At 36.4% G+C, this 24947-nt stretch overlaps 2 protein-coding genes across 2 annotated transcripts; both read right to left on the bottom strand.

Annotated features, from left to right (window-relative positions):
• Positions 1-1968: 1968 nt before the first annotated feature.
• Positions 1969-14506, bottom strand: LOC106082059 (uncharacterized). The gene is made up of 3 exons (XM_013244368.2): positions 13548-14506; positions 5955-6482; positions 1969-2114 (listed from the first exon to the last, which is right to left on the bottom strand). Exons 1-3 carry the CDS (start codon positions 13954-13956, stop codon positions 1969-1971), a joined length of 1083 nt encoding a protein of 360 aa, XP_013099822.1. The 5' UTR covers positions 13957-14506.
• Positions 14507-14647: 141 nt separating this feature from the next.
• LOC106082044 (uncharacterized) lies at positions 14648-23395 on the bottom strand. The gene is made up of 4 exons (XM_013244351.2): positions 23222-23395; positions 19749-20126; positions 19544-19690; positions 14648-14880 (listed from the first exon to the last, which is right to left on the bottom strand). The coding sequence occupies exons 1-4, from the start codon at positions 23331-23333 to the stop codon at positions 14720-14722; spliced, it is 798 nt and encodes a 265-aa protein (XP_013099805.2). The 5' UTR covers positions 23334-23395; the 3' UTR covers positions 14648-14719.
• Between the last annotated feature and the right edge of the window lie 1552 nt (positions 23396-24947).

Below are 24947 nucleotides of genomic sequence, written 5' to 3'. Positions count from 1 at the left end.
AGTTCTTGAATGGCTTCTGGTTGCTCTTCACTCCAAATGCGGCAATTTTGCTTATTTACGTAGCCATTCAACCAGAAATGAGCCTCATCGCTGAACAAAATTTGAACACATTTCGAACCGAACACTGATTTTGGTAATAAAATTCAATGATTTGCAAGCGTTGCTCGTTAGTAAGTCTATTCATGATGAAATGTCAAAGCATACTGAGCATCTTTCTCTTTGACACCATGTCTGAAATCCCACGTGATCTGTCAAATACTAATGCATGAAAATCCTAACCTCAAAAAAATCACCCATTATTTTGTTATTAATAAGTGTCCTGTGCATAATGGCTTAAGATTTAAAGTTTGTTTCTTAAGTCTTTTTGTTTTATTTTTGGCCTTCATTTTTGTCTTCATACTGCCTTCCTTGCATTTCCTGATTTAACCTTGAACTAAAGTTTATTTTGAATGATAATACAACGCATCTTACATCTGGCATGAGTGTTAATAGAAAATGCAAACAAAGTTGAGCTTGGCAATGTGTAGGAGTTGCAAGAAATTACATGCATACTAGGTTGCCCAAAAAGTAATTGCGGATTTTTTATATTTTTTTTTTCAACGGCTTGTGACTCTGTAATTGCATTCTTTCTTCTGTCAGTTATCAGCTGTTACTTTTAGCTTGCTTTAGAAAAAAAGTGCGCGAAATTTTGTTTACATTTGTTTGTTTGGCGTCAATTTTAATATGGGTACCACATGTATTGAAAGAAATTCATTTAACAAAGCAAATCAACGCTTGTGATATGCACCTTAAACGCAATGAATTCGATCCGTTTTTAAAACGAATCATAACTGGAGATGAAAAATGGATTGTTTACAACAACGTTAGTCGAAAACGATCATGGTCCAAGCATGGTGAACCAGCTCAAACCACTTCAAAGGCTGATATCCACCAAAAGAAGGTTATGCTGTCTGTTTGGTGGGATTGAAAGGGTGTGGTATACTTTGAGCTGCTTCCAAGGAACCAAACGATTAATTCGGATGTTTACTGTCAACAATTGGACAAATTGAATACAGCCATCAAGGAGAAGCGACCAGAATTGGTCAATCATAAATGTGTCATATTCCACCTGGACAACGCTAGACCGCACACATCTTTGGTCACTCGCCAACAACTGAGTGAGCTTGGCTGGGAGCTTTTGATGGAACCACCATATAGCCCTGACCTTGCACCATCAGACTACCATTTATTTCGATCTTTGCAGAACTCCTTAAATGGTAAAACTTTCGGCAATGATGAGGCTATAAAATCGCACTTGGTTCAGTTTTTTGCAGATAAAGGCCAGAAGTTCAATGAGCGTGGAATACTAAATTTGCCAGGAAGATGGCAAAAGGTTATCGAACAAAATGGCAATTATATATTTGATTAAAGTTCATTCTAAGTTTTATTAAAAATGCATTTACTTTCTTTTAAAAAATCCGCAATTACTTTTTGGGCAACCCAATAGTATTTTACATGATATCCCAATAAATCAGCAACATAAACTGCAAAAAAATACCTTATGTGTGATTTAAACCTTCTTTGAATCCATGGTCAGTCATCATTTACAAGAATTGTTATAACTATTCATAAATCTCTCTCTTCTAGTGTAAACAGTGATAATAATTTAATATTCAGTTAACGCTTGTAGACCCATTAAATTGGATTAAAAAATAACGCCAAGTGAAAAATATCTTTATGTCACATTACCGAATGGGCTTAGCCACAATGAATGCTAAACTACGAACTAAAATCAATAAAAAGTGTTGATCAAAATAAAACTGGCTATCCCTAAAAATATCCATAAAGAAAATTCAAGTTTTTTGGAAATTAAAACAAAAAAAAAACTAATACGACGAAATCAAATAAAAATATTTTATTTACAAAAATGTATTAAAAATAAATGTTAAATATATACAAATATACGAAGAGGACTCTTTTTGTCAGAAATTATTTTAGAAAATCAAAAGGCACCATAGAGAAAACCTTGTTGAGGCCATTCATTATTATGGGTGACCAATTGTCCTTAGTATCCGGTAAGATGATGTTGAAAATATCACGCCAATAGTTATTAGCCACATTCAGAATGATATCGTCTGTAAAATAGAAATGGTAAAAAATAAAATTTGTTTTATTAATTAAAATTTAATCTGATATATAAAATTCAATTTGTGTTTATTTGTTTGTACGTTTGTACGTTTGTATGTTTGTTTGTTTGTATGTTTGTATGTTTGTATGTTTGTATGTTTGTATGTTTGTATGTTTGTGTGTTTGTATATTTGTATGTTTGTATGTTGGTATGTTTGTACGTGTGTTTGTTTGTCTGTTTGTTTGTTTGTATGTTTGTATGTTTGTATGTTTGTATTTTTGTATGTTTGTATGTTTGTACGTTTGTATGTCTGTTTGTTTGTTTGTTTGTTTGTTTTTTGTATGTTTGTATATTTGTATGTTGGTATGTTTGTATGTTGGTATGTTTGTATGCTTGTATGCTTGTATGCTTGTATGCTTATATGCTTGTATGTTTGTTTGTTCCGTATATACTCAAAAACGGCAGAACCGATTATCTTGAAATTTTCGCAGATTGTGTAGGTTGGTCTGGAAGGAATCATAGGCTATATAATTTTTTGATATCGGATGGGGGTGGACCCTCCCCCTTACCCCAAAAGTACTACCAAAAAAAAAAGTGAACCTATCGGGACAATATGGGATTTAAATGAAAGGTATTTAAGAGTAGAGTACGAATTTCATAATAAAAATTGGGTCCAAGTACCATGGGGGCTGCCCCAGCCCCAAAACCTCCTTAAAATAGGTTTATTTGACTATCATGACAATATGCGACTCAAATGAAAGGTATTCGGGAGTAGATTATGAATATGGTCAGCAAGTAGGACCAGGCTTTATAATTTACTGATAACAGAAGGGGACGGACCGTTACCCCAAAAACACCACTCAATATCAAAAGTGGACCGATAAGGACAATATGGGTATCAAATGAAAACTATGCGAGAGTAGATTACGAAACTGGCATACAAATTCATGCCGAAGTATAGGGGGTCACTCACCGCCACAAAAACGCCCAAAATGGGCACATTAGCTAATCACGGATATATATGGGACTCGGTTTGTTTATTCCGTATAGACTGAAAAACGGCAAAACCGATTTTCTCGAAATTTTCGCATATTGTGTGGGTTGGTCTGGAAGGAAACATAGGCTATACAATTTTTGGGTATCGGATGGGGGACGGACCCTACCCCATCGGAAGTGGACCGATCAGGACAATATAGGTATCAAATGAAAGTTATTGGAGAGTATAATACGAATATGGTATTAAAAGTTGAGTCTAAGTTCCCATCGAGTCGTCCTAACCCCAAAACTCCCCCAAACAGACCTATTGGTAGTTCATTTCAACATGGGGGCTCAAATGGAAGGTATTCGGGAGTAGATTTCGATTCTGGCATACAAAATCACATCGAAGTATAGGGAGTCACGCCAACTCTCAAAACCGCCATTAGACCCATTATGACTTTTTTCTATGAAAATTTTCATAGATTGTGTACGTTTGTCTGGAAGGAAACATCAGCTATATAATTTTTAGATATCGGGTGGAGGTGGACCCTCCCCTTTACTCCAAAAACGCCACCCATATCCGAAAGTGGTCCGATGGGCACAATAAGGGTATCAAATGAAAGGCATTGGAGACCAGAAAACGAATATGGTATTAAAATTTGGATCCAAGTACCCAGCGGAACCCCAAACCCAAAACTCCTATAAACAGATATATTCAAAGTTCATGTCAATATGGGACTAAAATGAAAAGTATTAGGCAGTAGATTACAAATATGGCATAAAACACTAGGTACAAGTAATGGGAGGTCGCCCACCACCAAATACCCCCAAATGGGCATATTAGCCGACCATGGCTATATGGGACTCAAATGAAAGTTATTACGGAGTAGATTACGAATATAACATTAAAATTTGAGTTCAAGTCTAGGTGGCGCTTTTCCTTCTAAAGAAACGTCAAATGGGTTATTTGACCCATTATGACAATATGGGACTCAAATGAAAGATATTTGGGAGTAAAAAACGAATTTGATATCAAATTTTGGCGCCAAGTGTTTTGGCGCCCCCTAACTGAACTTCATTTCCGTTGGGAATAAAGAACGAATTTGATATCTATTTTCAGTGCAAAGTGCCAGTGGCCGCCCCAGGCCCAGCCACAAAACACCCTCCAAACGGTTCATATTTACCGGCCATGGCAATATGTGGCTCAAATTAAAGAGATTTGGAAATGCATCACGAATTTGATATCCATCATTGAGTCGAAATATCTGAGGTGCCATCTCTCCCCCAATGAGAACATTACCCTAGGAAGAACATTACCACCAGCAACCGAGAAGGAGCAAATTCTCACACATCAATGATTGCTTTCCGATTCAAGTTTGAACTCAATGATAAGGGACCTTTTTTTATAGCCGAGTCCGAACGGCGTACCGCAGTGCGACACCTCTTTGGGGAAAATTTTTTAAATGACAATGCATGGCATTGTACCTCGCAAATGTTGCCAACATTAAGAGCGAATAAACACTGATTTGTCCGAAGTTCTCGCCAGGATTCGAACGCGTTCAGCGTCATAGGCTAAAATGTCACGAATTCGATATCCGCATTCAGGGCGAAGTGTCGCCACCCTAAAAAGATATGAGAGAGTTAAAGAAGGCGCAGAGGAGCGGGCCCGGTTCGGCTAGTATTCGAATATAGTCCGATTTGGTCCATTTAAGAACCTAACCTGCGAATGGAAAAAATTCTCGTCTGTGCAAAATTTCAGCTTAATATCTCAACTTTGTTATCAACGTGATAACAACTGACGGACACATAGACGGACGGACAGACACACGGACATCGTTCAAACGTCTTAGAATTTTGCGACGATCAGAAACATGTATACCTTGCAGGGTCGGAAATGGATATTTCGTTGTGTTGCAAACGGTATGACTAAATGAATATGCCTTCTATCCTAACGTGCTATCTTCGGCCGGGCCAAATCTTGGGTATCCACCACCATGGATTCCGCTCAAAATTTGCCTTTATTAACTCAGTTCATATTTGAATTATTTAACAACAATCAAATCGGAAATTTATTGCGGTTCCTATAGTCTCAAGTAGTCATATTGGAGAATCGGCATTTAAGGGGCCTACATCAGTATATAGACCTTTGCGACAAATTTCAGCCAAATCAGGCGAAACCTCCAGGAGCTTAAGAAGTCAAATCAAGGGATTGGTATGTATGGATCATGCTTGGCATGGATGTTGAAAGTCATAACAGAAATTCTTGTGCCAAGTTTCAATCAAATCGAAAACTGAGGCTATAAGGGGTTTAAGAATTCAAATTTGGGTATCGGTTTGAATGGGGGCTATATCAGTTTATAGACTGATTCGGATCATGGTCGGCACTGATATTGATATATTGAGAACTGAAGTCTTTGCCAAATTTCAGCCAAACCGGTTGAAAATTGAGTTCTTTAGGAGTTCAAGAAGTCAAAACTGAGGATTGGTTTATATGGGGGCTATGTCCAAATCTTAACCGATATGGCCCATTTGCAATCTCCAACGACATACATCGATAGGAAGTATCTGTAAAAAATTTCAAGCGGATATATTCATTCGTTCGAACGCTATACAGATTTTGACAGACGGATGGACAAGGGTAGATCGACTCAGAATATCATGACGACCAAGAACATATATACTATATAGGGTCTTTGATGAAGATTTCGAGGTGTTATTAACGGAATGATGAAATTGATAAACCCCCATCCTGTGGTGGAGGGCATAACAAATTGAAATAAAATAGAATAAAAATATTAAACATTTTTTCTAAAAAAAAAAACTAATATAAAATTAGGTTTAATATGTATAAAAATTTTTCCACACTTACTCAATCTCAGATCAGCTACCAAACCCGTAGCATTAATTTTAGCATCTCTCAAGGCAGCGGTTACATTAATCGATGTCAACTTCAAAAAACGATGCTCATCCTCAGTATATATCTCGCCTCGAGCCAATTGTTCCACTGCCAAGCCATACAAGGTAATGTTCATTTCTCCACTGGGCCTAACAGCCACAGAATTCAATTTTAAATCGGCCTTATAAGAGCCCTTGGCCAAAACCTTAGGTATTATAGTGGAAAGGCGAATTTTGAAAGAATTTCCCACAGAGGAGCGTTTAAATATAACTTTGCGAAATTTCATTGAGGTAAGGCCATAAACATGGGTATAGCCCACTGTGATACGACCATTTAGGGGACCTCCATTGTACAAGAAAGAGGTGCGATTGATATAGAAGGGATCCAGGCCAGTCAGGGAATGGGTATCATTATCAGCATTTCTAAATTTAGGCATGACATTGCTCAAAACCTGACGCAAACATTCGCCAAAATATTTTTCACAATTTGAGACATCATCAACTGAAATTGTAAAAAAAACAACAACAGAGAATAGTTATTAAAATCAGTTTTGTTAGATATTTTAAGTTTTTTTCGTTGCTTTTTTCGTGGCATGACATTTTATTATAGATAAAAATCTTTTAATTAAGTTCCTATTTCAAAGCCTGCACTTCCTTCAAACAATTAAAAGAATTTTTGTTTTTTGCCTCTGTTTACTTGTGGGAATTTCATTGTCTTATTGTCGAAGGCAGAACGTCTCTTTGTCGATGTTTGTCATGTTAATGAAGGCCGTCACGTACTTTTATGTAAACATATACCACATTCATGCAACTACAATAGAGTTAAATGTTATGACTCACATCGAAAAGTCAGCTAATTATTAGAGATTAAACCAAAACTTTAATTGTCAATCAAATGATAGATGAAACCATAGCTTTAAATAAGTCATTTAAATATGGCAATGAATTCGAGCAAGTATTTTAAAGCATAAAAAATGTTTTAAGGAATATAGATAACAACAAGTAGAAATGACATTTTTCTCATATTGACGCTAGATTTGGTGGTTGGCTTATATAAAAGTGGTATGAATTTTTGGGTCTATATAAATTGTGTTCTGCAAGCATATCCGAAAATTGGAGGGTCTAATATAGGCCATTACTACAACTTAATTGATCGAAACTTTACTGTAGTCGAATGTAAAAACAATCCTGAGTCGGACAAAGTCGACCTTTTGATACCCTAAAAGACTTTGGGTATACAGGCTAAGACGTCTATATTAAAATTTACTTAAATTACAAATATAGAATTTCTACCAAAATATTTACATATTGTGATCGTCATATAGAAAATCGCTGTGCAAGCTTTTGAGATGATCGGTTGATAAACGCGTATATAAAGGCACTAAAATTGAAAATTGGGAGCTATATCTTAGTCTTAATCGATTTCTAAGAAATTCACCAGTGATAAGAAGAGTCATTATAGAAGCTTTGGTGGCAAATTTTTTGAGGATCGGTTAATAAATGTTCAAATTATTGCAGAATTAATCAAAATCGGACGAGCATATATTGTGTGCCCAAAAAGATTTTTTAAAAGAAAGCAAATGCATTTTTAATAAAACTTAGAATGAACTTTAATCAAATATACTTTTTTTACACTTTTTTTCTAAAGCAAGCTAAAAGTAACAGCTGATAACTGACAGAATAAAGAATGCAATTACAGAGTCACAAGCTGTGAAAAAATTTGTCAACGCCGACTATATGAAAAATCCGCAATTACTTTTTGGGCAACCCATATAATGGTGCTATATCTAAATCTGAACCGATTAAGACAAACATCCGTACACATAGAAAAAGACATAAAATTAGATATTATATAAAATTTTTTCAGAAGTGCGCTGACGAACGCTTTAACTAGAAAAACCAAAAATTTTTTGCTTTATTCACCTATATGACTAATTTGATGTTTTGGTGGAAAACTTATACAATTAAAAATTGCGGTTCTACAAAATCCATACAGAAATTAATTCATGCGAGCCTACCCTAACACGCTCCGCTGTGCCTTCTGAAACACACAGAATAAAAATTTATTATATAAAAATTAAATTGTTGCGCTTTGTTTGTTAGGTTGTTTGTCTGTTCCGTATATTCATGAAATTTTCACAGATGGTAGAGTTTGAGCCCCCGCTGAAAATAGGGTACTACATTTTTTGATATCCCGACCCTCGATATCCCGATGATATCCCGATCTCGGAGATGTTTGCACCGATTTAAAATTTTGTTTTTATATTTGTATAAAACTTTGGGGTCAAATAACCTGGGGGGACGCCCCATCCTAAAACCCAATCGAACGGACATGTTTACTGATTGGGACAATATGGGTATCAAATAAAAGGTATTTGAAAGTAGAGTAAGAAATAAGCATAAAAATGTCACCCTAAATGTCGTTGGAGTTCCCCATCCCCAAAAACTCCACCCTACAGGACACTTTTATCGCTTTGGGCAATATGGGTATCAAATGAAAGGTATTTAAAAGTAGAATAAAAAACTTACATCAAAATTTATTTTTTGGTGTCTGAGGGTCTTTTCCACTCCCCCAAAACACCCCAGAAGGAAATATGAATCGATTGGGACAATATGGATATCAAATGGAAGGTATTGAAAAGTATAGTAAAAAGCTGACATAAACATTTATTCCTTGGTGTTGGTGTCTAAGGCGCCAATCACTCCCAAAAACCCCTCAACAAGATATAGTTACCGATGTTTGGAAGTTGAGTACACATCTGTTAAAAGAATTTGGTCCAAAGTGTCTACGGGCCTTTCCAACCCCAAAAACCCCCCAAAACGGGCATGAATGTCCAACGGTACAAGATGGGTATAAAATGAAAGTTCTTTGAAAGTTGATTACGAATCTGATATACACATTTGGGACAGAGTCTGGGAACGGCCCAACCATTTAGTGGGTGGGCCTTCAATAGAACGTGTAGCTTGATCGGGATAATATGTGAATTTAACGAAAGATTTATGACAGCAGAATATTCCGTTGCTAAAGAATTCAAGTATCTGGGTTTGGTCCTGCCGTCCTGCCATTCAGCCGGACATGTAGATCCCGACATTAAAGGGCTGAAATAAATTGTCTTTTGGGTCTTAGCGTCGGGAGGATCGACCCCCTCCTCCCAATAAAAACAATACCAAAATGTCATGTAGGATGACCGCGAATATATTGTACTCAAATTAAAGGATTTGTTAGAGGGCAATCCCCTTCGCCCTATTCTACCCAAAAAAGGAATTAAAAATAATAAATGAAGGGCGGTCAGAGTAGAATAGGACAGAAATAATAGGTCTTTGGTAGGAGAATACACTTTTTACTCTCAAGTTGGGATAGACACAGGAGGACCTGCCGATCTTTAAAAATGTTGTATCCCAAGTGGTTGGTTTGAAATATAATTTTGAATGTGCATAACCAATACAAAAAAATTAATTAGTGTGGATCTGAACGGGACCAGTAGTCCTGGATATCTTGATCGCCACCTTCAAAATGCTTCACATTATGGGGCTCAATTAAAGTCGTGCTCTAGCACGATGGTTATATCATTTCAGGGCCCGCTCCCTAAACTCCCTTCAAACTGGCCATGCCCACTATAGCAATAAGGGGCTCAAATGATAGGTATTTTACAATAGAAAACGAATTTGACGTCCAATTTTGAGATTTAGGGTTTGGGGGTAGTATCACTCCCTAAACTTCCCATAAACCAATTACAATTGCGGCTCAAATAAAACTAATTTAACAGAATAGCACGATGCTGATATTTTTGACCGTCTCACCCTACATACCCCTCAAACTGGGCATACTTATGAATTATGATATCTGTTTTGTGACCAAGTGTTTCAGGGACGACTCATCTAATTAGCCCCCCCTGAACCAAGCTCAGATAAAATAAGAGATTGAAATAAGGCGCAGCGGAGCGGGCCCTATCCAGCTAGTTTACTTATATTTGTAATATAAACTTGCAGGTTTTGGGTACCCAAATTGCCGATATATCACCAAAAAAAGATTAATCTCATTTCATAAAAAAACGATGAGAAAGCACAATTTATTGATCTATAAGGGCCTGTATTCAAATTTGGTCCGACCTGACCAAACCATACTGGCTACATGTGTCGGATGTCGAGGGGCCCTACACATCAAACTGCCCAGTCCCAGGACCTTAAATTAGGTGTACGACAGCTATATCCAAATATAGTCTGATACTCGTTACGGGTGTAATAAATCCACTTTTATGGGCCCCAAGACCTTAAATCGGGAGATTGGAATGTGTGGGGGCTATATCAAGATATAGTCGATTACTGTCCATCTTCGATCTTAACTTGCCTATGGACAAAATAGAATCTGTGATAGGTTTCAGTTAATTATCTTAATTTTTGAAGACTGTAGCGTTATTATAACAGACAATCGGGCGGACAAGGCTAGATCTTCTTTGATTTTTACCACGACCAAGAACGTACATAATTTGTTGGATCCGAATGAATTTTTCGATGTGATACAAACGGAATGACAAAATGAATATCCCCCTCTCTCGGTTGTCTGTATAAAAACAAGCCAATATGGAAACAAAATGTAGACTTGCACAGAACAAGTGAATGGACTCGGAAATTTGGATAACTTCCACACAATTTTTGTCATTTGAATTAATTCAAAATAATTTTCTCGTGATTCTTCGAACATATTACAAATTGAGATCGTATTCAAAGCTTTCTATTCAAAGAAAAGCATGACAAAGAACTTATGAAAGTTAGGCAAGTGTGTGCTGTTTTCAAAACGCTTTAACTGGCATGGTGGAACGCGATTTATGATACTCTATATATCTTCATCAATACCTTTGTCCAATTAATAAAGGTATTCTAGATAACCAAAGACTATTGAGTACAGAGTAGAGCACGCTTTTGGTTTGAAACATGGCTTAAGAAGTGCTCTAACTCAAACTCACAAAAAGCGCTTGCAGTGGCATTCAATGAATGTTCAAGTGCAGAACAAGCAAAGTTTGGCAATGTTGATGTGGTTTTTGTTCTAAGCATTGCTTATTAGTTTCTCTCAAACTGCGCTAAGGAGAGTTAGAGGACTTATTGAGCCCTGTTTTAAGTCAAAACGTGCTCTACACCGTACTCAATAGTCGTTGGGTATGTAGAGCACCTTAATCAATTTGACAAAGGTGTTGATGAAGATAGATGGCGCGATCCACTATGCCTGTCAAAGTGTTTTGAAAACAGCATACACTTGCCTAACTTTTCAACATTCTTTGCTATGCTATTCTTTGAATATAAAGCATCGAATATAACCTCGAGCTGGAATATATTCGACAAACCATGAAAAGATTTTAAATCTTATATATAAAAATCAATTTGTGTTTGTTTGTAGGTTTGTTTGTTTGTATGTTTGTGTGTTCCTTATAGACTCAGAAACGGCTGAACCGATTTTCTTGAAATTTTCACAGATGGTTCATAATGACCCCGTGGTAAAAATAGGGTACTAAATTTTTTGATATCTGAAGGGGGGCGGACCCTCCCCCTTACCCTAATTTTCAAAAACGCCAGATCTCGGAGATGGGTGGTGCGATTTAAGCGAAATTTTGTATGCTCTCATATAGTACCCTAAAAATAAAAATTTGGTATCCAAATTTCGGATGGGGTACCTAGGGAGGCTGCCCCACCCTAAAACCTACCAAACATATATTTAGGCCAATCACGACAATATGGAACTCAAATGAAAGGTATTTAGGATAAGAAAACGTATCTGATATCCAATTGTCGGACCAAGTGCTAGGGGGACCACGCCAAGCCCCAAAACACCCCCTAAATCCGACATATTTACCAACCATGGTAATATGGGACTCAAATGAAAGGTATTTGCGAGTAGAATACAAATCTGATATCCAAATGTGGGATCACATTTCTGGGGGTCCATCCCTCCCCAAAACACCCCCCAAACTAGACTTATTTACTGACCATGGGAATATGAGGCTTAAATAAAAGCTATTTGAATGTAGTATACGAATCTGATATCCAAATATGGGACCAAGTGTTTGGGGGCCGCCTCTCACCAAAACATCCCCCAAAGGGCACAAATTTACGACAATAGCAATATGGGGCTCAAATGAAAGGTCTTTGGGAGTAAAGCACGACTTTGATATCAATATTCGGGAAAAGTGTCTATGGGGCCACGCCAGCCCCACAGCACCACCCAAATAGTAAGTATTTTCGGACTATTGCAATATGAGGTTCAAATAAGAGGGTTTTTAAAGTGGAACACGAATCCAATATATATTTTCAAGGCCAACTCACTGAGTGGCCGCTCATCCCCCAAAACACCCCTCAAGCCGGTAATTTTTTCCCGACTATGGAAATAGGGGGCTCAAATTGAAGGTATGTGGGAGTTGACCACATATCTGATATCAACATTAGGGGCCAACTGTCTAGCGGACGTCCCACCACCATAACAACCGCCAAATAGGACGTATTTGATAACCAAAACAATTTGGGTCCTAAAGAGAGTGGAGCTAAATATTCATAGTTTTTAGGGCCAATACCCCAAACCGGACATATTTGATGACTTTTGCAATAAGGAGTTTAAATGAGATTAGAAAACGAATTTGATATCCAATTTTGAGGGCAATGGCAATATGGGGTTCAAATAAATGATATAAAGATATATGAGTATAGAGCACGTTGCTGATATATTTTCCGGGCTTAGTGTTTGGGGGACCACCCCAATCCCCAAAACACCCCTAAATCGGGCTTATCTACCGACCATGTCAATGTGGAGCTTAAATGAAAGGTATTGGGGGGTAGAGCAAGAATTGATACCCATTTTCGGGACCAATTTGTTGGGGGTCTACCCCTTTCCCAAAATACCCCACAAACCGCAATTTTTTAGTGACCACCGCAATATGGGCCTCAAATAAAGGTATTTGGGAGTAGAATACGAATTTGATATCCAAACATAGGACCATGTATTTAGGGCATCACCCCTTTCCCAAAACTCCCCCAAAGGGAAAAAATTTTTCGACCATGCCAATATGTGGCTCAAATGAAAGTTATTTGAGATTAGAAAACGAATTTGATAACCTATTTTGTGGCCATGTGTTTGGGGGACGCCTCATCCTGTAAACTCCTCTTAAGCCAATGGCAATATGGGCTGATATTTTTTCAGGGCCAAGTATCTGGGGGACCACCTCTTCCCCGAAAACACCACTAAATCAGAAATCAAGAGATTATCGGGCTGAAATTAAGTATTTTAAGAATGGAGTACACCTTACATCCAAACTTAAATTCGTAGACCAATAAAGATCGTGTGGGATTCAGATAAAGGCACTTATATTGTTAAACTCTTAGTCACTAAAAGATCTTCGAAAATAAATATTCCAAGGAAACTTTTGTTCCATATAAAGTAAAAGAAGGCGCAGCGGAGCGGGCCCGGGTCAGCTTGTATCAAAATAAAATAAAAACGCAGGCAGACAAAAAATAATTTCCACTCACAAAAATGTGGTCGTTTAAATTGGTATCATTTTGTGTCAACTACTTACTTACGACTTACCTTTAAAGTATTTAGAACTCGCTCCTGATTTGATATCATTATTAGATATAATCGATGGTATAGAGCTTGGTGTATTTTCCTCCACCAGAGTGGAATTTGGATCAGGATATATAAGTTCCCATGAAGAGGTTGTTATCTCCTCTCCATTATTTGAGTTTAAAGTTGTAGAAGATATTTCATTAGACACACTGGTTGCAGTAACATCCACAGTTATTACTGAAGAATTTTCAGAAATATTTTCAGCAGCTTTAGTTGTAGATTCTTCAATGCCAGATGTTGCAGAAGCTACTGCAGAAGTATCCAATATGGTTGTCGTAGTGGTGGGCAAACCAGAGGTAGAAGTGTCTTGACCATAGGCAATGCTTAAACATAAATAAATAACTACAACTCCGTATTTGAAGGATAACATTGCTATTTTTTTCAAAATTGTTTGAAATTTTTTTTTCTGTACACTTCTATAGCTTTTGGATATTTTAACTCTTAGGCGTGTCCGTTCTGTTCAACGTTCTTTGTGAAACTATTTCCAAATTCATTTTCAAATTCTTGTTGTAAATTTTTATAGCTTTGAAAAACTTGTTTCAATTGACTTAAACATTGCAGCTGCAGTTGCAGTTTTGCCCAATAAATGTTTTTCTTATCGAAATTGAGGCAGGGTCAATGTTAAATTGACGGTTTCACTATGATTGCTTAAAAAATAAACATAAAAAGAGTGGATTTTGATTCAATTCCAAATGTTTGTACATAACTACTCTTGGAACTAGTTAGGTGTTTGTTTGTCTTTTGTGGTCTTATGCCTATCTGAATCTAAGTTCAATGTCTAACCACTTGATTTGGGGCAGTGTGGACTCCAAACTATAGGCCAATGTCATGCTATTAGAGTACAGCAAGAACTTGTTCTTCATGGTAGTTTATGTGGTCATTTGAAAAACGATGTGGCCATTTGATTTTGTCTCTGAAAAAGCAGACTATAGAGAAATATTTTTTAAAATTGATAAAAGATTTATTTTAAAATTTTTCATAGATTTTTGTAGAAATTGAGATAAAATACCATTTTTCTTAGAAAAAATTTGTAAAATTAAAATACAAGTATAACTAAATTTCAATTCAATTTCATGTGATTTATATCTCCTAACTTAAATGAAATTTAAAATTTGTATATAACTTAAACAAGTTTATAACTTGGCATTGGTTATTAATACATCAAAGGGTAAATGTGAGAAAAATTCATTGGAATAATTTAAAACTATGGGCTCCCAAGTGGAGCTGGTCGAACTCACAACAGATTTGTAGACAATACGCCAATTGCTGTTGATAATATCCAGGAGAGCGTCGTCTAAAAAAGTAAGTAAACAAAGAAACAAGTTAAAGCTTGTTAAGTTCTGCTGGGCCGAATCTTATATACCCGTCACCATGGATAGCATGTGAAAAGTTCTTTGAATGACTTTTTATACCCTCCACCGTAGGATAGGGGGTACATTTATTTAATCATTCCATTTGCAACACATTGAAATATCAATTTCCGACCCTTCGGATCGTCGTAAAATTCTAAGATTTAACAATGTCCGCGTATCTGTCCGTTCGTCAGTTGCAACCACACTACAACCTTCAAAAATTGAGATATTGAGCTGAAATTTGGCACAGATACGTCTTTTTGATGCAGGCTGGTTAAGTTCTTGAACGGGCCAAATATATAGACCAATCCGCCGATAAAGTCAATAAATGCTTAATTTTTTATCCGATTTCGCTGAAATTTGAACAGTGAGTAGTTTTAGGCTTCCCGACATTTGACCTAAATATGGTTCAGATCGGACTATATTCATATACATTTAGCTGCCATATATACCGATAAAGGGTCTGAAACCCATAAAAGCTTTAGTTATTATCCGATTTAAAACAGTGAGTTATTTTAGGCCTCCCAACATCTGACCTAAGTATGGTTCAAATCGGACTATATTTATATATAGCTGCCATATATAACGATCTGCCGATAAAGGGTCTGAAGCCCATAAAAGCTTTATTTATTACCCGATTTAAAACGGTGAGTTATTTTAGGCCTCCCGACATCTGACCCGAATATGGTTCAGATCAGTTATATTTATATTTAGATATAGCTGCCATATAGACCGATCTTCCGATTAAGGGTCTGAAGCCCATAAAAGCTTTATTTTTTAACCGATTTCGTTGAAATTTGAAACAGTAAGTAGTTTTATGCCTTCCAACATAGGACCCAAATATGGTTCAGATCGGACTATATTAAGATATAGCTGCCTTATAGACCAATCTGCCGATTAAGGGTCTGAAGCTCATAAAAGCTTTATTTGACGACTTTTATAAACTCAAGTTTTCTTATTGGTAAAGGGTGATATATCACAATATAGAGCATCTTTGAACATTAAGCTGTAGAGTGATTTCAATAAACAGATGGACGGACATGTATGAATGGACGGATCGTCTATGAATATAACCACTACCTAGTTTATATACATTGTAGGGATGAATATGTATAAACTAGGTCGTTGTTATTTTCATAGACGATCCGCCCATCCATACATGTCCGTCCATCTGTTTATTGAAATCACTCTACAGCTTAATGTTCAAAGATGCTCTATATTGTGATATATCACCCTTTACCAATAAGAAAACTTGAGTTTATAAAAGTCGTAGTGTCAACGGTGCCGAGTTTGGAAGAAGCAATCTCCCAGTTCAAGGGTTTGAGCCCCGAAATGCGCATTTACTACCCATTTCCGCCACAAGAGTGATTTGGACCAGGTCTGACCATATATGTATGCAGCTGCCATATACTTCTGTTTTACGATTAAATGTATTGAACGCTCATGAGACGCATTTCTAACCCAGAATTTACGAAACTTGGAAGGAATTCCTCAATACTCATACCAGTTACAACTACGGCTTCTAAGGCCTCAAGAATTCAAATCTGGAGATCGGTTTATATGGGAGCTCTATCAGATTATTGACCGATTTTAACCGTACTTAGAACAGTTGTTGGGAGTCTTGGCAGAACACTACAAGCTAAATTTCAGCCAAATCGGACTAAAATTGCGTCTTGTAAAGTAAAGATCGGTTTATATGGGAGCTTTATCTCAATCTGAATCTTAATAAAGCCCATTTGCAATCCCCAACGACCTACATCAATATTTAGTATCTATGCAAAATTTCAAGCAGCTAGCTCTACCCGTTCGACCGCTATCATTATTTCGACAGACTGACGGACGTGACTAGATCGACTCAGACGACGTCGAGACGATCAAGAATATATATACATAATAGGGACTTTGACGAATATTTCGAGGTGTAACAAACGGAATGACTAGAATAGTATACACCCATCCTATGGTGGTGCATATAAAAAACGCAACGGGCAAAATTTCAATCAAATCGAGTGGTAATTGCGCTTTCTAGAGGCTCAACAAGTCAAATCGGAGGATCGGTTTATATGACAGCTACATCAGGTTATAGACTGATTTAGACCATACTTGGCACAGATGCTGGAAGTCATAAGAAAACGCAATCTGAAAATTTACATCCAAATGGGATAAGATCTTCGACCCCTAGAAGCTTAAGAGGCAAATTGAGAGATCGGTTTATATGGCAGCTTTATCAGGCTATGGACCGATTTAGGCTATACTTGGCACAGTTCTCGAAGGTCATAACAAAACGTAAATTGTATTGTAAATGCGCCTTCTAGAGCCCCAAGAAGTAAAATTTAATGACGAATTTATATGGCTGATATATGGGGTGGAGGCCACCGTAGCGCAGAAGTTAGCATGTCCGCCTATGACGCTGAACGCCAGGGTTCGAATCCTGGCAAGACCATCAGAAAAAAATGTCAGCGGTGGTTTTCTCCTCCTAATGCTGGCAACATTTGTGAGGTACTATGCCATGTAAAACTTCTCTCCAAAGAGGTGTCGCACTGTGGCACGCCGTTAGGACTCGTTTATAAAAGGGAGGCCCCTTATCATTGAGCTTAAACTTAAACCGGACTGCACTCCTTGATATGTTAGAAGTTGGCCCCTGTTCCTTAGTGGCATGTTCATGGGCAAAATTTGTAATTTTGAAATATCGGGTAATCGATTTAACCATATTTGGCACCGATGTTGGAAGTTTTTATTTATATGAAAAATTTCAGGCAAATCGGATAAGTCTTGAGCCCTCTAGAAGCTCAAGAAGAAAAATATGAAGATTGGTTTATATAGCAGATAAGGACGTAGCCAGGATTATAATTTGGGAGGGAGGGTTGCCCTACCCCACAATTTTTCAAGTCGAAAATTGCCAAAATTCTTCTGTTATTGTGAAATTAGTAAATATATCAAAAAATTTGTTTATGGTTTATATGGCAGACAGGGACGTAGCCAGGATTATAATTTGGGGGGGAGTGGTGGCCTACCCCACATGTTTTCAAATCGAAAATTGCCAAAATTCTTCTGTTATTGTGAAATTAGTAAAAATGTTAACATTTTATTTCGGAAAATTGTGGTCGCTGTTGGGTACTGGAACTGATGGGTGACGATTGGTCATAGAGTAAGAAATGAAGTTTGTACTGATTACCAACACAATATTTAAGGGCCGATCCTAATCTTTCATAGTGTTATTGTCTTTGCGAATATCTTAGGTTGAGGGGTGGAGAGTGTGGATATCAGTCCACCCCATGCCACTATGGACATACACCTAAGCCAGTAATCCGCTTTCTGTGCGCTCTTAATAGTAAAAGTAATCTCGAAGAAGAAAATCTAAGTCAGGAAGTCCATACCACTCCCCTAAGTTGGTTCATGTCAGTGCCGGTGTCTGTTACCTTCGAAAGCCGGGTACGACATAGGAAATGCTCTAACGTCTTATCATCTTCGCGGCATGTCCAACACATGCTATCACTAGCCGCAAAATAGCAAAAGCTATACTGACCTCCTTCTTACTTCCTTTCAGTAATAGCTTCGTCTTCCCACTATTCGAATCTGCTCATCGGATTTTCGCCGTCCTACCGACTGTTTCGCTGTTCCACAGTGTTACATGCCCGTACGTCGACGCACTTAACTCGGAATGTGTCTACCTGAAAGGGTTAACCAAGTTTATTGATGTCAGTCCTCTGGCCTTCATTGCCAAGTAGTCTACTCTTCCATTTCCCCTTACTCCGCTACAGCCCGGCACCCAAACGATGCGGATCTTGCCATCCTCAAAGCAGGCTCCAATCTGTGCGTGACCTTCCCATGATACGCATCTCCACATAGGATTTTCGCCATCCTTCCGACCGTTTCGCTGTTCTATAAAGGGCGCGTGTCGCCCTCGCCTTTAATTCGGACTGCGTCGACCCGAAAGAATTCGGCTTAACCAAGTTTATTGACGGCAGGTCTCTGTCAAATCAACTGCTCTATAATTACCCCTTACTCCGTTGTTCTCCGGCACCCAAACAATGCGGATCGTGCCATCCTTAGAGAAGACGTTAATCTCCTTCTTACACTCCAAGACTGTGTGTGACCTTAACGTCCTGGTTGTTATTGCCCTGATGGCTAGCTTACTGCCTGTAAAGATGTTCACACTCAACGTCCTCGCGTTAACACCACACCAACTCACGCATTCCATGATCGCCCGGATCTCTGCTGCAGGACCGTATTATGGTCGGGCTGTCGAAAACAGATCTCGGTCCCTGGTTTCTCAATGTAAACCCCCAGGGCCACTCTGTTCTCTAGCTTTGATCCCTCTGTGTAGCAAGATCTTCCAGATGGCAATATCAGTACCTCTGGCAGCAGTGTCTCGCACTCGACCTCAAGTGTGAGACAGCATAATTTAATATATATACTTTTGCCCTTGTTGCTTAAGAGAATGTTCATGGGTACCTCATGCATTTGCATAGGGTCTTAGACGACTATTTCAAGGTACTTTAAAAAAATGACGAAATAAGTGTAGCCCCATTCCATGGTAGATAGTAAAAAAATATTTAAAATTGTGAAAAATTTTTTGAGATTTTAGGATTTATTTATACATACTCAGAGCTGGTTCTGGCACCAAACCAGTGGCATGAATCTTCATATCACCCAGTGTAGGATCCAAATTGATTTTTGTAAGTTTCAGAAACCGATGACCATCCTTTTCATATAATTCGGCATAATGTTCCGATTTGGACTCCACATTTACTGAAAATGTCATACCATATAAATAAAATCATATTCCAAAATCTTTGTCACCACTTACTAAGTGAAACATTGAATACACCTTTCGAAGACAATTTGGCATTATTTACCAAAACCTCGGCTCTGTATTGTCCTGTGATCTCAATCAATGGCACTTGATAATGGACATTCATTTTAATATCCTTACCATTCCTTTGATATTGAATATTGCGCACCGCACTCTTGGAGAGCCCTGTCAGCCGTACATGACGCACGGCAGCTTTGCCCCTTATCAAATTATTGGAAAATTGAAAATTTAATTTGTTTACCATCACAGGATCAATGGGTGGTATGTTGAGTTCGGGCAAGCCAGTGCTGGTGCTGCGCAACATAAAATTAAAGGCGTTTTGAATGCACTCATTGACATTATTATCTTCGGGGCAAGAGGGAACGTTGGAAGCTGAAAAAAAATTCAAAAAAAGTTTAATGAGAAATGCTTCGTATCTTTACGAGATTTTACCAAGATTTTTTTAGAAAATTTTTAAAAATTTTGTTTTTATAATTCCTATACCCTTTACCATAAGAATGGGCATACTAGTTTTGTTATTCAGTTTGTAACATATTCAAATATTGAGCTGCTACTTTTGATCGTCTTAACATTCGAAACGATTTGGCCATGTTCGTCCGCGTGTCCAAAGCACATTAACTTTCGAAAGAATAAAGCTAAGCGCTTGAAATTTTGCACTTAAAATTCCTATTAGTGTAAGTTGGTTGGAATGGTAAATGGGTAGAGATGGGCGATGGGTAAATACCCAAAATGTATGTACCCGTAAAGTGGGTAAATACCCGGGTACTTACTCATTTATACCTAAAAACTGGGTATTTATAATCTTGGGTATAAAAACATATTCCAAAAAAAAATTTTAAGATTTCGTATAAACCTAAGCATCTCATCTCAAAAAATCGGATTTTAGTTAAATATAGCCGCTATATTGACCGATTTCAAGACTTAAAGTCTTGATGCAATAAATTGGTCATTTCTGCCATATAGACCGATCTCCAGATATAGAGTATTGAGTCCATAAAAAGAGCATTTTTCATCCGATTTGTGCCAAATTTCATCGAAATCGGATTAAAAATGCACCTTTTATGGGCTCAATACTCTATATGGGGAGATCGGGCTATATGGCAGCTATATCCAAATATGGTCCGATCTGGACGATGTTCGACACAAAGGTGTCGAAACTCACTGTTTCAAATTTCATAAAAATCGGACGAAAAATGCTCCTTTAATGGGCTCAATGCTCTATATCGGCAGATCGGTCTATATGGCAGCTATATCCAAATATGGTCCGATTTGGACGATATTCAACAAAATGGTTTAGAGGGGTACCAGAACTCGCTTTGCCAAATTTCATCGAAATAGGACGAAAAATTCTCCTTTTATAGGCGCATAACAATATATCGGGAGATCGGTCTATATGGCAGCTATTTGACAGGAATGGATAGGGGTCTACCAGAACAAACTTTGCCAAATTTCTTCGCATTCGGGTAATAAAAGGATCTTTTATGAATCTTTTATGGCCCCTATATCGAGAGATGGGGCGGTTGTTCTATAGGGCAGCTATATCCAAAAATAGTCCGATCTGAACCACTCTGCACAGAAATGGGTAGGGGTATACCAGAACTCACTGTGCCAAAAAAGGTATTTATTGGGTATTTACCCAATTAACCCAAGCGTTGGGTATTTACCACGTTAAAATCCATCTCTATAAATGGAGGTACGTTTCGAGTTCTTATAACTGTGCCAAGTATGGTCTCAATCGGTCCATTACCTGATTTGATTAAACTTTTTGAGCATCTAGAGGGCGTAATTACTATCCGATTTGGCTGAAGTTTTGAATGGCTTCTAAAACCCATGACAAGTATGGTCCACGTTGGTCCATAACATAAGAGAGCTCCTTTATATTTGAAAAAGTCATTCAAAAGACTTATCCCATCTGATCCACGGTGGAGGGCATGTAAGATTATGCCCGGCCGAACATAGAACACTCAATTTTGTCATTTTATACCTTAAACCATCGCTGTAGTACAGGGCATTATAACTTTGTGCATGTGTTTGCAAAGCTAAGAAGGAGAAAATCTAGACCCATTGTTAAGCATACAGATCGGCAAAGAATCACTTCCTGACTAGCTATGCCCGTCTGTGTGTATATCCATGTATTCTTGTAATCAGGGAACATGTTGTATTTGTTGTCCGATTGTCATAAAATTTTGCACAAGTCACTTTTTTGGTCCAAAGACAACGCCAATGATTTTGAACATAATCGGATCAGGTAGATACAGTTCCCATATTAAAACCTTCATCCAATCTGGCCTTTTAAGATTGGACTACAATTTTGGTCCGATTGTTGCAAAAAAAAAAACGTTCATCCTTCAAAGTCTATACTTTTAAGGCAACAAAATTTTGACAGCGTCCGCTTTTTCTGATGATTTTTAAATATCTTTTCGACTGGCAAACACCAATTTTTAACATTTCCGTGAACTCAAAAAAGTATTCTATCCACTTTTATTTTAAAATTACTTCTTGAGGTATCAAGGTTCATTTCATAAAGGATTCAATAAACTTTATTGCTCCCAACGATGTAGGGAGGCAAAAACTTAATGGCGTTCTATCCTGGTAATCCACATTAAACTGCTAATAGTATATTGAATTTACACCATAAGTCACCAAAGATATCGTTGTACAGAACATAGAGCAAATTTTGGTTGTTGGTAGCAGTGAGTGGCATCCCTTTCACAAATTTTATAAAATAAATTCCAAGTTCTCTCGCCCAACTTTAGATAAAATGCTTTGATTAGCCAAAATTTCAGTGCGAACGTCATTGTATATATCCGAGGTGGTGGGTATCCCAAGTTTGGCTCGGCTGAACTTAATGCCTTTTTGCATGTTTTATTTAATTTCATTTTATTTTATTCTTTATATCCAAAATTTTTTTTTTTAAATATTTAGAAATTTTATTTCAAAAAAAAATCTTTTTATTTCTTCTTCCCCCATCCCTGGCATGTTTTCGATCCATCAACTGACAATATTGAAAATTATGATATCGGGTATTATTTCATTTTAAAATTTTTGATTTCTTGCTTTTGTGCTGTGTTAATTTGTTTTATATTCTTATATTTTTTTAATGCTTAGATCCAATAATTCTTCTCAATTCATTACAATGCAATTTTTGTTTCAATTCAGTAGTCAATTGAATTTAATAATACCACATTAGTTTATAAAGTTCTCCACTTAAGATTTCATAATAACCGAAAACGACGAAAAAAAAAACAAAAGACTTAAGACACAAACTTGTTCTGGTAATGAGAGCATACAAAGCTCTTAATGTTTCAATCCCATTTGTTTCACTCAAAGCACACAATTAACGTCTTATTCCATGTTGCTGTATTGTCGGTTTTAAACAATTTAAATTCCATTATTAAAGCCATAATTAATGGCATTAATTATTGCTTATTTTTGCAAAGCTTTGTTTATTGATTTAGCTCACTCACATAATTTTGTCACATACTCTGGCGATTCTGTTGTCTCAGACATCGCCACTAAAATATTAAACAGACTCACAAGCAATGTGATAAATATAAATGAACAAGATTTTTTCCACATTATTAAGTTTGTAATTTAATTTTTTTTTTATTATTATAGTTTTTTATTTTTTAAAATTTTTTTATATAAATGAACCGCACAACCGTTTCGAACCAAGTTTCGTATGTGTCTGATTTGAAAAACTACTTGCGAATATAATATGATGTCTTATTGAACAGAAGCTCAATCCGATTGTTGTTAATGCGACCATACCAAAGCAACATCTTATTTTTGTATGCATTGAATGCAAAGTAAAAAAAAAATGTTATTCAAAACGCCGGAAGATGTTAATTTTTTTTGCCATGTTTTGTCTTAGTTTTTGGTGTGGTATTTTACTAAGCTGTAAAAGAAGTCATGACACCTTGCCAAGTTAATATACTCAGAACCAGTGTTGTTATGTATAAAAAAAAATTAAAAATTAAAATTAAATTAACCATATGAAAAAACACGTGGGAAATAAAAATTGATAATAAAAACTTGGTTAACGATATGTGAACAATTAATTTTTTATTTGTCTTTATTTTATTTTATTTTATTTTATTTTATTTTATTTTATTTTATTTTATTTTATTTTATTTTATTTTATTTTATTTTATTTTATTTTACTTCATATTATTTTATTTTATTTTATTTTATTTTATTTTATTTTATTTTATTTTATTTTATTTTATTTTATTTTATTTTATTTTATTTTATTTTATTTTATTTTATTTTATTTTATTTTATTTTATTTTATTTTATTTTATTTTATTTTATTTTATTTTATTTTATTTTATTTTATTTTATTTTATTTTATTTTATTTTATTTTATTTTATTTTATTTTATTTTATTTTATTTTATTTTATTTTATTTTATTTTATTTTATTTTATTTTATTTTATTTTATTTTATTTTATTTTATTTTATTTTATTTTATTTCATTTTATTTTATTTTATTTTATTTTATTTTATTTTATTTTATTTTATTTTATTTTATTTTATTTTATTTTATTTTAACTTTTATGAAATATTCCCAATTACTTTATAGCCTTTTACCAAACATAAATAAACGAAAATTGAGCAACCAGACAGCCTTGTTTCTAGTTACTATTGCATTGAATACATATTAATTACAGTTCGCAAGAACTTTATGTAGCTATTATTACAATGTTTATTGAAACGCATGATTGATGTCTTTGTTTTCTTGTACCGATGAACAATACTCAAAAGACTTAAGGCACATACAATGAACGTTTATATCAATGGAATTACAGTTACATTGTCTTGCAATTGCTGATGTCTAATTATCATGGTTATATCATTGTAATAGTAAAGGTAAATAAAGTTGTTTCTTACAAAATAAGCAATACCTTGGTTTTAATACCCTACACCCCCACTGTAGTACAGGGTATTATAAAATTGTGCAATTGTTTGCAACGTTTAGAAGGAGAGAAGCGGAGGGAAGGACAGATGGAGGGACGAAGGGAGGATGGACGGACGGATGGACGGAGGGAGGGACGGAGGGACGGACGGATGGACGGACGGATGGACGGACGGATGGACGGACGGATGGACGGACGGATGGACGGACGGATGGACGGACGGATGGACGGACGGATGGACGGACGGATGGACGGACGGATGGACGGACGGATG

The sequence above is a fragment of the Stomoxys calcitrans genome, chromosome 3 (genome assembly GCF_963082655.1).
Source record: "Stomoxys calcitrans chromosome 3, idStoCalc2.1, whole genome shotgun sequence".
Classification (NCBI taxonomy): Eukaryota; Metazoa; Arthropoda; class Insecta; order Diptera; family Muscidae; genus Stomoxys; species Stomoxys calcitrans.
Note: the sequence above shows the minus strand (reverse complement) of the source record. Positions and strands in the feature narration are given on the sequence as shown.

Bases quoted from the DNA above. Each gene is read 5' to 3' on its own strand.
- LOC106082059 (XM_013244368.2), bottom strand. From the start codon at position 13,956: ATGTTATCCTTCAAATACGGAGTTGTAGTTATTTATTTATGTTTAAGC. The intron at 6,483-13,547 runs GTAAGTCGTAAG...TTACAATTTCAG, and splicing joins GAGTTCTAAATACTTTAAAG to TTGATGATGTCTCAAATTGT. The intron at 2,115-5,954 runs GTAAGTGTGGAA...TCTATTTTACAG, and splicing joins GGTAGCTGATCTGAGATTGA to ACGATATCATTCTGAATGTG.
- LOC106082044 (XM_013244351.2), bottom strand. From the start codon at position 23,333: ATGTGGAAAAAATCTTGTTCATTTATATTTATCACATTGCTTGTGAGT. The intron at 19,691-19,748 runs GTAAGTGGTGAC...TGACATTTTCAG, and splicing joins TGTATTCAATGTTTCACTTA to TAAATGTGGAGTCCAAATCG. The intron at 14,881-19,543 runs GTATGTATAAAT...TTACTTTTTTAG, and splicing joins GGTGCCAGAACCAGCTCTGA to ACGACGCTCTCCTGGATATT.